Raw genomic sequence first — 13811 nt, 5'->3', positions numbered from 1 at the left:
CTTTAATTCATATTTCACAGTTCTGTTTCAGTGCAATTTTAGGAGCTGTAAATATTCATTTGCCTTTATGTGTTGATGCAATTAATTATTTGTGCTTCGTTCTTTTTCTTCACTTCAAAGTTTGAAAGTCCGGCTTCTTGGGTGATCTTGAAAGCGAGAAGCATTAAAATATCTATCATTCCCTTTAGGGTTTTCCTGGAACTAGAGGAGAAAAGGTCAGTGTGACAACAGCATAATGTATAATTTAACATTTGGAAACACATTTTTTTTAAAAAATGCAGCTTTAGAAAGGGGGTTGAATTTTGATGAAGTCTAAAAGTCCCACTGAGAAGTAAAAGCATGTATTGAGAAGAAGCACAGTCTTGTGGCTTGGGCTGGGGTGCTGAAGAAGTGAGTTTTTCGCCCTGTATCCTCATGAAGAAGTTGCTACAGTAAAACTCACTACAGGTTCCTCATCTGCAGCAGGGGTAAAATAACCCTTAATTGTTGGTCTGATTTAGTCAGGTGGCACAGGCTTAGGCACTGAGACACTTCGTACTCTAGGATCTTACAGTGGGACCTGAGCTGGGGAAAGAAGCCAACTGGGGAGGAAAAAATTGAAAGTATTATGTCCAGGAAAGCATATATTTAAAGTAATTATCTGGGGAGAATGACTCCCTTTTCCTACAGTCCTTAGCATCAATTCTGTTATGATATCAGTAATGAAGCATATCCCTCACTCTGGAGATATTACTGTATTCTGTTGACTTCAATAATGCATTGCATAGCAAAAATATTTTTGCCTCTTCATGAAATGGTAGTAATTTGCCTGTTGTTCTACTGTTATCTCTCTTCAGGGATCCAGAGGTGACAGAGGTGACAAAGGAGTCAAAGGAGACCCGGTAATTTTCTTTTCCAGATGGCTGTGAATGTGCATCTGAGGATCTGACAGGAGCCTGAAAGCATCTTCCAGGGAGGGCAGGAGTGGTGAGGGAAAGCAGTGGTCCCATCTGCTGGGAGGGCAGTGGGGCAGCTCCACGTCCGTGTGCCCCAGCCCGGTGCGCAGGGGGTTAATGAGGGGGTTGATCCCAGGGGGTTAATAATAACCAGGGGGTTAATGCTGCTCACAGGAGGATTCCCCTGGAGGTCACCCCAGCCCCTCCTGGGCTGTGCAGCCCAGAACCACGGCAGCTCCCCAAAATGCTTTCAGCTGGTCGTGTGATAATACCAGGAGGGGAAGGTGGGGAGAGATTTGGGGGTTGGGGGTTCCTTCGACTAAGAAAGGAAAAGTAAACTGCTTTTGGTGCAAATGGAGAAATGCCGTTTCCAGAGGCAGGCTTTGGGACTTATCCAGGTAGCAGAGCTGCCTGTAGACAAGAGAACAATCAGGATGATTTTGCCAGAGAAGCAGAAACTGGCACCAGAGCAATCAATAATGGCATCATACAAGGAGCTTTATAGTAAAGTTGTGCTTATAAATCTCCACCCACTGCATTACCTGCAGTGCTGAGTCAGTGCAGGGTTTTTTTACTGATAGCCACACATGGCACTTGTTTTTTTCCTTCCAAGGAAGGTGCTGCTTTGTCAAAGATCACTACACAGTTTCTGATTATTTTTCTCCTTTGACTTTGTAGGGAGAAATAGGCTTCCCTGGAATGCTGGGACAAAAAGTAAGTGGGCATGATATGTTGGGAGTTGTGTTAAATGCTGAGACAGGCTCAGTGAGTGGATTCAGGGACTTCCTGGATGGCATACGACATTGAATGTCTTGCTTGACTCAGAGAGCAGCATTGTCTGGACTTGATCAAATTCTTTAGGCTTTTTAGCTTAAGAGAAAACTCAGATTTGGCTCTTTGGTGCTTTCTCTTTTCCCCCCAGATTATTTATTTAGTTATAATTTTCCTCCTATTTAACTGCCCCAATTGCTAAGGTTTTATTCACTTGAAACTAGTAAATATTTCCTTCTTGATACTCTGAAACAAAATGGCACTAGTGTATATAGCAGTGATAGCCCTGACCAGTTTTTAAGTCATCATTATTCTGTACTTGAAAAACAATCAAAATTCAGCTGCTGGCTTATGGAAAACCTAAAGGTGGATAATTTTAGTGCATAATCAAACCATGCCTCTGAAATTAGAAAAGGAATTAATAGTTGCTTCTAGAAAGATGAGAAGATGAGTGAATTTACCCTCCTTTCCCTAAGTATTTTCATCACACGTGCATCTTAACAGCAAAGCAAGATATTGCAAAGGGGTCAGAGAGCTTTCCCAGCCTTGACCTCTCCAAGTCTCTAAATGTGTTTCTGATCTCATGTGGCCTCTTCCTTAGGAACGGATTTTTCAGGGGTATGTGGGTAAATTGTATGAGCTTCTTTTTACTTTATGCTTGTTTTAAACTATTTTATAGTAATTTTTGATTTCTAAGAAAGAAACAGTGCCAGCATTGGCAGTGCCTCATATCTAGAGGAATCGTGAATGAAAACCATGTGTATCTGCTGTCTTGCTCGAGGCAGGTAAAACCATGTACTCAACTCTTTCTTCCTTCCCTCTGCAACCACCAAGGGAGAGATGGGCCCCAAGGGACAGTCTGGAGTACCAGGACACAGAGGACCTATAGGAAGACCTGGAAAACGAGGCAAACAAGTAAGACCATGATGTTTTTCTTCCTGTGACTCGTGGCATTTGTGTGACTGTGTGGTCCAAGCTCTTGTACCATGCACTGTGTTGCTCAGGGAGTGGAGAGAAGCCCTAGAACACCTCACAGGCATGCACAGGCTACACAGGAGTTAAAGCCTTTAGGGCTGGAGTCTTGTTTGCAGAATTCAGCTCCCTGACCAGGCAGCATGGGAAAAGTTGTTTTTATCCTGGATTGGTAATGAACTCATTTAATACAATTCAAGCAGATTTTGAAGTCTTCCTTTGAATCCTAAGCAACACAGAGCTATGGTCTCAGCCCCACCTGACGGCTAGAGAGCTCAAAATTATGCTAGCAGAGCTACATTTCAGAGTTCCAGCTGAATTGTAGAGACTCGGAATTGTGTGTAAATTGGAGACTGACTCCACCAATACAGCATTTCAGTGGTAGAGCCTTGGATGGAGGTGGTTTATTTGCAGTCTTGTTATGCCCAGCATGGCAAGGAGAGGCACATCCCTGCTTCACTGTTGCGCTGATGAGAACAGGTAATATCTGAAATGACAAAGTAGCCAATGTGGGGAAAAAAGAAGAGTTGGGTGTTAGGGAGGAAGTAATAGACCCCCAAGTAAGAGAGGTATGAGCAATGTAAGTCTCAGAGATGACACACAAGAAATATTTTTTTGTCCTAGATTTGTCAGGTTTTAAAGCTGTTGTGCGCTCTTTGCTGGTTTTGAGGGGTTTGCTTTTTTTTTTTTTTTTGAAAACCCAGTTCATCTGTCCTGCCTATGTGCTGTGGAATATCTTTCCGAAGCGTAAGACAAGAGAAGATGCAGTGCCTGCAAATCAATTTGAACACCGTGCATTCCTTATTTGACCTTAGACCTTTTGTCACCTTACACGGTGGCTTAATGAAAAAGTGGTGACATAAGCATGTCATAATTTAAGACAACAATCAGTGTGATTAAAAGACCTATAGTCTGCCTCTAGATTGATGTTTCCAGTCGCAAGGCTCAGTACCCAAACCTCTTTCTGGTGCCCTGAGAGCAATCTTAGCATTGATTCAGCATGAAAAAGGCTTTCCCTCTCTGTAACTGGTCAACTTGCTATTTCCTTTCTTCTTTTCTAATCCTTTGAAAAAACTGGGGAGTGGCATTTTAAGTCTCTGTGGGTCTGGCTGACACCTTTAAGGGCTGTAGTTGTCTGGCTGTTTGTCCAGCTGAGAGGATAGTTTCCACCAGCATGTGGCCGTTTCCTGTCTCTTGATCCAGCTGACATGCCTAGATAAAAGCAGCTAAATTAAGCAGGTGTCACTTCCACTTCCATTTCCAGATATGTCTTGATTAGCTCACTGACATCTTCAAGTCTCCCTGCATCTGGGACAGGCTCTTCCTGAAACGTGGCCAGGAGCTGGGAGTCACAAGGCACAGCCTTACACAGCTGACCGAGATACAGCACCCAAAGCTTTATAACCTGGGAACTGACCCCAAGCAAACACAAGTTTAGGGTTTCAGTCTTGAGAAAGAGGAATGACTTAGGGCTTTAGGTAATGCTACTTTGAAAGAAAGGACATGAAGACAAATATTGTCAATGGGAAAAGCTTCTCCCAATGCCGTGGGCACATGTGAAGGATAAACAAGGCAAAACCATTGAACATCAACCCTTGCCATCATTATTTAATCCATCAATGCTAGGCAGGAGGGCATTAAGCAATCATCCCTCCAAGCAGGGGACACAAAAACCAGCTTGTTTTCAGTCAGTACACGTCTGACTGGCACCACCTTGCCTCTGTCAAATTGCTATTGTGTGGGGGAAGGAGATTTCCCACAGTCTTCTTTGGGGCTACAAAATCCTGGTCTGCTAGCTCTGTGTTGCATAATGTAAGAAGTAATTAGAGATCAGCATCGCTGACATTCACATAAATCCTGAAATACTTTTATGGCTCAGAGCTTACCTAATAGGATTAAACAAAGCAAATATTCAATTAGTTCTTTATAGGCCATGGCAAAATCAGCCTTCCTCTGCTGAAATGGTGCAAGTGACATTCAAATGTATCCATGGGATGTAGCATATTATATAACAATTATTTCAGCATATATTAATATATATGCTTTATTACTCTTAAACTAGGCATGCAACCATTCATTGTATGATTCTGAATGTACATTAACCTGGAAATACACCATCTTCAAGGAAATAATCTCCTTTGTCATTAAAAGAAAGCTTACATAATGCACATAATTTTTATTATGCTAAATAATGTTTGCTGTTACATAAAAATCAAGTCAGATATTTAGACTTCAGGCTGTGTAATACACTTCTGAAATATAAAGCTGAGAAATCCAAGCCTTGGAGAGTATATGAGCAGGAAGGTAAATATAGTTATTTTTAATAAGTGTCACTGTATTAAATTCAGGAGCAAAAAATGAGAAGGTGCCAAACAGTTCTAGGCTGAAACTTCCAAATGCCTTAGGGTATGGCTGCACAAACAAGGTCCCGTGAGGCAAATTAGGGCTGATTTTTGAGAATATTAGCTATTGTGTGTTAACTGTGTGTAGACCCCTCTCCCCCCTCTCCCATAGGTAATTTTGCAGCATTTGTTACTGCTGCCAGAGGGACACCATTTCTCAGCATGGTGTTGCTAAACATTAAGCTGCACATGTAAGGCCAAGCCAAGGCTTGGCTTGTGATGGTTTGTTATCCTAGCTATACCCATGGTGAAAGCTGAGGAGATACAGGAATCCAGGCACCTCAAACATTCTGAAAATAGTGTGAGTGTCACACTCACAAAGTCATCAGTGAGATGCTGAAAGGCTGCACCCTAAGACTGGGAAATGTCACTGTGGAAGCCCTTGACTAAACTCCTCAGTGATTTTCCCCTTTCTTTCTTGGTGTCACTCACTTCCAGAGAGTTACAGGGGTTAAAAAGGCATCCTTAAAGAAAGGCTATCAAATGATTGAAGTCAGAGCAGGGTGAATGCTGACTCCTCACAGGACAGATTCCCGTGACCATTCCCATTTGGGAGCAGAAGTCCTGCCTGAGCATGCCTTTTTGGGCATGCCTTTTTGTCTCTATGTAGGAGAGAGACCCCTGTTCCCTGGGGTGGTGTCCATGAAGCTCGTTTCTTCTGGCATATGTCCTGGCTTTCCTAAATGGGAAGGCAGGGCTGGCTGGAAGAGGTTGTTTGTTACTAATAGCTTATCCAAGAAATGGATGTTGGTTCTCTTCTAGGGGCTCAAGGGAGACATTGGACCGGCGGGTGTCATGGGCCCACCTGGTCGGCCTGGCCCTGTTGGCCAGCCGGGCCCCCCTGGACCGTCAGGACTGGGTAAGCCAAAAATGAGGTGACCTCCCCAAGAGTGTGCCAGCTCCCCAGCCCCTCCTGACTCATCAGGCACACATAGGCCCCTCTGCACAAAGGGCTGCAGGGCTTTGTTTGCTTCTCCATCCGTGGCAAGGAGAGGATTTCTCCCGGAGGCAGGTCATGCCATCCATGTCCATTACTTTAAAACCTACTTTATGGCTTCTGATGTTTCAGATAAAACCAAAACTGAATCCTATGTGGTCCCTGGGGGATTTTTGTAGATGGGGACAATGAAAAGCCATCTGGCAGCCTTGGAGAGACTAGGTAATCTCCATCATCAAAGGTCTGCTTCCCCAGATATCCTGGCTCACAGTGAAAAACTGTGATTTCTAATCAGTCAGGACATGTTCACCCTGTGCAGCTCTGCAAGGGAAAAACAGACGAGATTCAAGTTACAGTGTCATTAAGGAAAGAAGGGAAGAGAATGGAAAGGGATAGGAGTCAGGGGGAAAAGAAAGCAGTGGAGAAAATCTCTATATAATTAAATGCTTGAGATCTATGCTCACTGCAATTGTGTGTGTTGGAGAAATTATGAGAAAAACCTTGTAATAACATAACTGTACATCCTCAGAGCTGTGCATGCGCATGAACCCTGGTCAGCTTCTGGGTCCAAACACGGACATGAAGGACAACATGACTCACAACACACAATGTCCCCTTCCATTTTGCTTTCCCTTTTCTTTCCCTTGCTTGCATTAGCAGACAGGAGGTCTCTTCTTGTGGTAGTGTGGAAATGGAACATCTGTGAAGCTGGGCACAGCTTCAGAATCTTCATATATCTCACCTCTCCCATTAAGAAGCATCTTTGCTTGAATAAATTAGCTGGAAGCTTTCAGAAGGCAGAATTTTCACCATGCTGATGGGAAGGCAGCCAGGACCTTGAGATTACTTTTTCAAGGCTTTATTCCATCCACAGAAAGTTTATGTGTCAGATTTATTAATCTTTTTCCTCCAGAATATAAATTCTGATCCTGAAAGACATTTCTGTAATGATGCAACTGCTTGCAGTATGATCATATTGGCTCTTAATCTAAATCTGCAGAGCAGTGCATCCTTGCCAAAGTTTGAAAGTCAAAAAGCAGTATTTTTTTATTAATGTTTAATTAAAACATTAAAAATCTCCTGTCTTTTTAGTTGGGTTTTTGCTGTATAGAAGCCTGTGAAACAGCATTGCTCAAGTGGTTGTACAAAGGCACAAGTCCAATCTGTTGTGGGCTTATACAGAGACTGTCTCTACAGAACTTGGTGTGTAGGCGCTGTAGAGTGATCTGTGTGTTCATCCTCTCCTGAATTTCTGTAGCTTCAAACAGGCTGACATTTATTCTAAGCGAATGGTCTCTCTCTTCCTCTCTAAAACTGGTAGAAAAATTCAGAAGGTGATCTGAAATAATATGACTGTGGTAAAAAACTGACATCTTTCTCCTGAAGTACTGGAATTAGTGCCTCCCTTCGGTTCCCAGTGGAATTGGTGGGAGATGTGCCTGTCTGAAAACTTGGGTAAATGCATATATCCACCTGACCTGTACTTTTTCCCCTAAGGCTGTGTGTATGTGTGGTGTGTAGTAACCTCGTAACAAGGCACGATGGTCCTCTGCTTCCTAGGGCAATTTGCAATAGGACCAAAGGGAGAGAGAGGACTTCCAGGGCCTCCAGGGAGATGTCTCTGCAGAACCCCACAGCAGATGAGTAACCCATCATATGAGCAATCTGTGTTTGGACACAGCTACCCAAAAGTTCCTGCGGTAAGCAGATTTCTGGGAGGGTATGTGAGCAGTTCTGAAGTGCTTTTATTATGAGAGGTGTTGTACTCACTAATAATTTTTGTTTAATAGGAAGCTATATGTGCGGGCAATGTGTGTTTTCTAGTACCCAAAACCTCTGAGATCCAGAGGTGCAAAAGAGTTCAGTCTCATAACTTGTTGTGTGATTGATGAGCTGAGATGCAGCTGTTCCAAAACATCAGTAAGGTAGCACATGTTTTTCAAGCCTAAGGATGCTCTCTTTCATCTACTACTGTACATATGTAATCTGTCCTTTTTATTTCATTACATCAAAATACATTTCAGATTGGTCAGTAAAGTAAGCATACCTTTCTTGTTTGTTCGGGACTTTTTTGAGACAGTGATTTCAAAATTGAATATCAGGATCAAGCATTTCACATGTGCAATAGAGCTTTCTCCCAGAGCACAGACCCTCAATAACAGGAGTTTCCACAAACTGTGAGAATCAGGTGTCTGGGCTCCAGTCTGCAGACATATACATTATATGGCTGATTTCCATCTCTAGCCTTGAAAGCATTTTTATGAGCAAATTGGACAGAATACGTTAAAGGACAAGACATTGGTGAAATGTGACCTAGTAAATTTTTATCACGGATTTCTTTGGGCTTTGTAACTGCTGTTTATGTCCTTCTCCTTCTGCTGGGCCCTGCCTCATTATTCTGTGCAGTGCAGCACTCAGTCAGTGATGAAGATCCTCCCTTGGTGCTGTGTGCCAGCAGAGCTCAGCCACTCCACCCATGCTAGTGGAAATGGTGCGGTGTCTGGTTGTCCCTGAATGCCAGTGAGCAGCAGTTAGCTTTGTTAAAGCCCACTGTCACAGGGTCAGAAAGCTGTCACAGTGTGTGGAAGGGACGCACTCACAGCACCGTTAAACTGGGTCATTGAGCTCAGCCTTTTGCACCAGAGTGTTTCAAGTCTTGTCAGCTGTGCCAGCTGCTCACTCAGCCCTGGCTGTGTTGCATTAGAAAGAACCCTCCTGTTGTTTTTGAAAACATAATGGTGAGAGGTGAATGTGCTGAAATGAAGGTGCATATCACACCACAGGGCGTGCAAAAAACCCCATCATGTACTTTGCAGCCTGGAGAACTCACAGAAAAACTTCAAGGCTCTCAATGCAATGTATAGGTCTTGCTACCCTCCTTCTCCATCAGGCACAGTTTCCTATCTTAAAAGATAGTAATGATTGTGATAGATCTTAAAAGACAGTAATGAGAGTGTAAGTATCTAAAATACCATACACTGTCACTATGAGCCCCCAGGTGCCATTCTGTTGCCAGGAATGTGTGAAGGCAAAAAGGCAAGGCTTAGCTCTGGAAATGAGGCGCTTTCAGAGCAGCATTCCCTGTTCTCCTGCCCACCCCATTTACTCCTTCCAGTGTAAAGAGCACTTAAACTAGAGCTTAAACATCACTACTGCTTATTCTGTCCAGATCCCCATGCAGCAGCTTTGAAGCCTGTCTTGGGCCACTTGAAAGCTCTTGTCAGGGCTCTATAGCTGCACATGGAAAAGACCCAGAGATGGTGCTCTGTGCCCTGGCCCTGTGGTTTGCCAAAGCAGCACAACCTCAGTACCATCACCCATGCACGCAGCAGCTCCTCCAGAGGAGGGCAGAGGCTGGGAAACAAAGTGCTCTTTTTTCTGACACTAGCTTAGATTCATTCCATTTTTAAAATTTTGTACAATTTTAAAGGCTGATATCTGTAATGCTTTGAGACAGCATAGTTTTGTCATTGATTTCAAAAGAAATTGGAGCTCTGGGACTGGGCTCTGAGCTACTGAACACAATCACAGAATCAGTTCTCTGCTGGCTTCCTATTCCGTTGCTTCATTTCATTCAAGCTGAAGGCATTTTTATTCAATGCTTCTTTGATGAAATTGGCCTTTGTCCAGGGTTATGGGAATGTTCTGCTATGTAAAAATTTCAAAGTAACTTGTTTTTAAAAGAACCAATTTTGTTTATGCTGGTGAGAATCAGACTCAGACCCAAATCTATTTTGCCCAGAAGCACTCCATTTGCTTTTTCTTAATTTAAAAATGGCTTGAATCTTACAAAAATTAAATTGATTAAGCTGCTGAAGGAAGAGATTATTTCCTAATGCTTTTTACATCCAATTTCAGTGACTGAGACATTAAAGAAATGGGTAAGAGAGCAGCTTGTCCTAATTTTTTCCATTTTGAACTACTTTTTTTTTCAGTGTAATTGAAGACTTGGCTTTAGACCATAGTATATGCATATAAAGAAATATGCATTTTAGTGCAAATTAAATCTAAAGAAAGCACAAAGAGGTAAAAGTTAAATGAAGGTTGTATTGAGCCACACATTATTTATTTTGTAGCCACGAACATGCCTAAAAAAGTTATAGTCAGTCCACAAAAACACTTATGCCCATTTGGCTTTTGCAATTGCTTCAGCATCAAACCATTTGAGCATCAGAAAGTTCTTCTCAGCAGTGATTGTGCACCAATATTTGTATGTTTTTTACTTGAGGATGTGCATTTCAAAATAGGGACCCAGGGAGTGCCATTCTTTCCATGGGTGTAGGTTCTCACCACCTCTCTTTCTGAAAACAACTGAACCATTTCCCTGTTTATTATTTACCTATTTGAAGAAACGTATGCCAAACTAGATTCTGTGATAATCCAAAGATCATCTTGAGAAGGTTACCAATCACCTCTTTTTGTGTGCCCCAGATTTTTGTGGTGAATAATCAAGAAGAATTGGACCGGTTAAACACCGAAAACGCATTAGCGTTTAGAAGAGATCAGAGATCTTTGTATTTTAAGGATACCTTTGGATGGCTCCCAGTCCAGGTGAAAATATGACTGTGGTCTCAGAAAACCCGTGAGTGTATGTTTCATTTTGAAATACAGAACGTCCTTCTGTACTTGAGGTGTCATATAGAATCACTTAAACAAATGGGGAAAAGCTACTTTTTGAGCACTGCCACAACTGTACATAACACTGTGAATTTTATTCACAGGAGTCTTAATTACTGAGGAATTAACTCAGCAGTGTTGCAGGTTTTGCTAACCTCCCTGTGAACCACTGGTGAACAAACTGGAGCAGAGTTCAGGGAATTATAGTGGTAAAAAGAGTTTTTATTAATACAAAATAAGGCAAAACTCACTATGGTACAGAGTTGCGGAACTAAAACCCTGCAAACCAAACTCACATATTTCCTTATTGCTTCAAGGAGCTGAGTCCTGCTGAAATTAGCACAGGATCCTTCTTGTGTTTACTGGACTTTGGCTCAGACCCTGTATAATCCCTCTGACCAACAAATAACAAGACATAAAAACCTGGTTGTGGGACCTGCACCCCAGAGCCCTTCTCCTCTGCTTGCTACCCAGGCTGCTGCTGGTCTGGTTGAGTAACCACTGTGTGTTTGCCTGGTCAGCTCACCCCTTTGTACCCTGTGGATTATCGCTTCGAGGAGGGGGGTACCTGTGGAGATGGCATCGTGCAGGACGGGGAGGAGTGCGACGACGGCAATGCGGTTGTGACTGATGACTGCATAAGTAAGTTACAGCACGGCAGGAGGGGCTTCTTCCTGCCAGGGAAGGTGCATTAGTTGTACCACAAGGTACACAGCTTGTGTGTGGGAGAGCTTGTGTGGTTTGTGGATCAAGTGCAGGCCTGGGGAAAGGGAGGCATGATGGCCACAGGGTGAAAACGGAGGCTTCCATGAATGTTGGTGGCACACACCAGCACAGGACAGAGGTGACAACAGCACTTCTCTGCTTCCTTGCTGAGTCAGAGACACTGCATTTCGGGGGTCATCCAGCAGCTGGTTTACACACACATCTTTCCTGGGGGCTGCCAGCTCTCTCTAAAAGCTGTAGCACACCTTTGCAGCGCAGCACAGCCCATGGGATAGACACTGAAGCCCTTGGGATAGACACTGTTTCTTACAATAAAATAGATCCTGAGTCCAGAAACACCACTTTGGATTTTGTTATTCACTTGCATAGGGAAAAGTGTCAGCCCACTACCTTCACTATCAGGTTTACATAACATTTAATTCATGTCTACTCCATCTTCCTTCCATTTTGCTGATTGTGGATAGCAAAGAGCACATAAGCATTTGAGCAGCTGTGGTAACCTTCACTTCCCCCTCTCAGTTACTTTTACATCTTGAATCCTTCCCCAGAGCACAGCCCTACACCATCTCCACATAGTAGGTTTGGTGCTCTGTTGTTCCCAGCAAAGGGATGCTTCTTCACGTTTCAGAGCAGTATCACCCAACACTGAAAGATGCAATTTTTCCATTATATCTCACTCACTGACTTTGAAAATGGGGTGTGCAGCCATGCCTGATGCAAGTTTCTCCATCCACCTGCCCACCACCACCCTTCCCCTTACGACTTAGGAATCCCAGCCAACTTCTCGATGACAACAAGGAAGAGATTTCAAAGGCAATTCCATCTCAACAGGTCTAGGGAGACAAATGAATAAAAGCCCTGCTAAGCTTGCCTGACTGCAGAGTACTTCAGAGAGGCAGCAGACAACATCTCTCCTGTTTCCAGACATGAGAAAACGATTAAAATAGAATTTGCAATCAGCCGTGGGGAACAACCGTGCGGCAAGATAGTGTTCATTAGTTCCAGTGCCTGCAAAATTGTGCACTCTGTGTCTGAGGGCACATCATGTTCTCTCTGCTATGCATTGGGCAAATCCTCAGTGGAGGCCTTGCAGTACACAGATCTCTGACACATCACAATGATGCGACCCATCATTGAGTTATTTGGAAATGAGCACACTGTCGTCATTCTTCTCCTGTAACTGAACCAGAAGGAAAAGGCTAACCGAATGTTAAAGGGATTTTATTGTAAAAAAGGCTTGCTGGTCTTAGCAGCATCGGTTTCTGACAAACACATCCTTGGTGCAATTAATGAATAATTTCTATTTGTAAATAACCCACTTTAGCCTCTTAAAAACTCACTGTTCCTGAGTGTCTGCTTAATCCTTTGCTTAACACCAATGGATTCTCCCAGAAGATGTCAAAGAGATTTTAACTAAATTAATTTGTTCATGTTAGAAAGTCATTCTCAATATGCTGAAGATATCGAAATCAAAGTCCAATTGCTAAAATGGCAAACAAACCCACAAATTACTGCAGCCTACATGTCAGTCACCATGAAAAAATGTGACAAATCCCACTCACGCTCAAGTCAGTAGGAGTCAGCAGTGAGAAAAACATGGTTTTGGCAACCCTTACATATTTTATTTCTTTATAGACAGGCTGCATAATTCTGTTCATATGTGGAAACTCATATGCAGACAAACAGAGATATTGAACAGAATTGGGTAAAGGTCTAGGTTGGGAATTTCAAACCACCTAAGATTATTTTTTTGAGATTGTGACTTCCCTGAATCATTTATGTTAACTGTTTTTTATGTTTCTCTTAACTTGTTTTGGTAGTAATTATCTATGGCAATAATAGGTTTCGAATAAGTGCTGTTGTAATTAGTGATTCTGTAGTAATTATTAGTAGTATTTATCCATTTGTCTTCATCACTGAAATTAGCCTAAAAAAGTACATTCTTTGTGTGAAGAGTACTGCTCCTCCTAAGACAGTCCTTACAGAATGCCTCCCCCAAAATATCTAGCTTTATACTTAACCCTTGAAAAGCTAGTTCCAGTTACTTCACCTGTTTGTTTTACATGTGAAGTGCCTGGAAGGTATTTATTTCTTTATTTTTCACTAGGGTGCCGCCGTGCTTACTGCGGAGATGGCTACAAGCATGAGGGGGTTGAAGACTGTGATGGGATGGATTTTGGATACTTGACATGTAGAACATACCTTCCTGGGTATGTAAGAGGAGGTCTTCACTTCGGTTTGGTGGGGTTTTTTGGTTTGTTTATGGAGGGGGGTTTTGCGTGTGTTTTTTCCTTTCTTTTTTCTATTTTTCAGCTTTAAAACTGAGGAGTTTCACCCACTCAAACCTTTTTCCCCTGGGACCACTGCAAGTAGCAGGGAAGAAAGAGTCTGCCAAATTACTTCTGCAAATCATTGACTTTAAGGGCTAAATCTTTTTTTCACAGTAAGAAG

General features: G+C 42.7%; 1 protein-coding gene across 2 annotated transcripts in view; it reads left to right on the top strand.

The window, feature by feature from the left end:
- The window catches only part of COLQ (collagen like tail subunit of asymmetric acetylcholinesterase), a 41905-nt gene that overhangs the window by 23447 nt on the left and 4647 nt on the right, over nt 1–13811 (top strand). For both annotated transcript variants that reach the window (XM_038128799.1, XM_038128798.1), the window contains 9 exons: nt 189–215; nt 837–881; nt 1614–1649; nt 2541–2621; nt 5843–5939; nt 7578–7717; nt 10449–10568; nt 11156–11276; nt 13468–13570. In XM_038128799.1, coding sequence (XP_037984727.1) covers nt 189–215; nt 837–881; nt 1614–1649; nt 2541–2621; nt 5843–5939; nt 7578–7717; nt 10449–10568; nt 11156–11276; nt 13468–13570 — 770 coding nt within the window. The remainder of the gene's footprint in view (nt 1–188; nt 216–836; nt 882–1613; nt 1650–2540; nt 2622–5842; nt 5940–7577; nt 7718–10448; nt 10569–11155; nt 11277–13467; nt 13571–13811) is intronic.

This window comes from Motacilla alba, chromosome 2 (genome assembly GCF_015832195.1).
Source record: "Motacilla alba alba isolate MOTALB_02 chromosome 2, Motacilla_alba_V1.0_pri, whole genome shotgun sequence".
In the NCBI taxonomy this organism is placed as follows: Eukaryota; Metazoa; Chordata; class Aves; order Passeriformes; family Motacillidae; genus Motacilla; species Motacilla alba.
The sequence above is the reverse complement of the archived record's forward strand: the minus strand, read 5'-3'. Positions and strand labels throughout refer to the sequence as shown.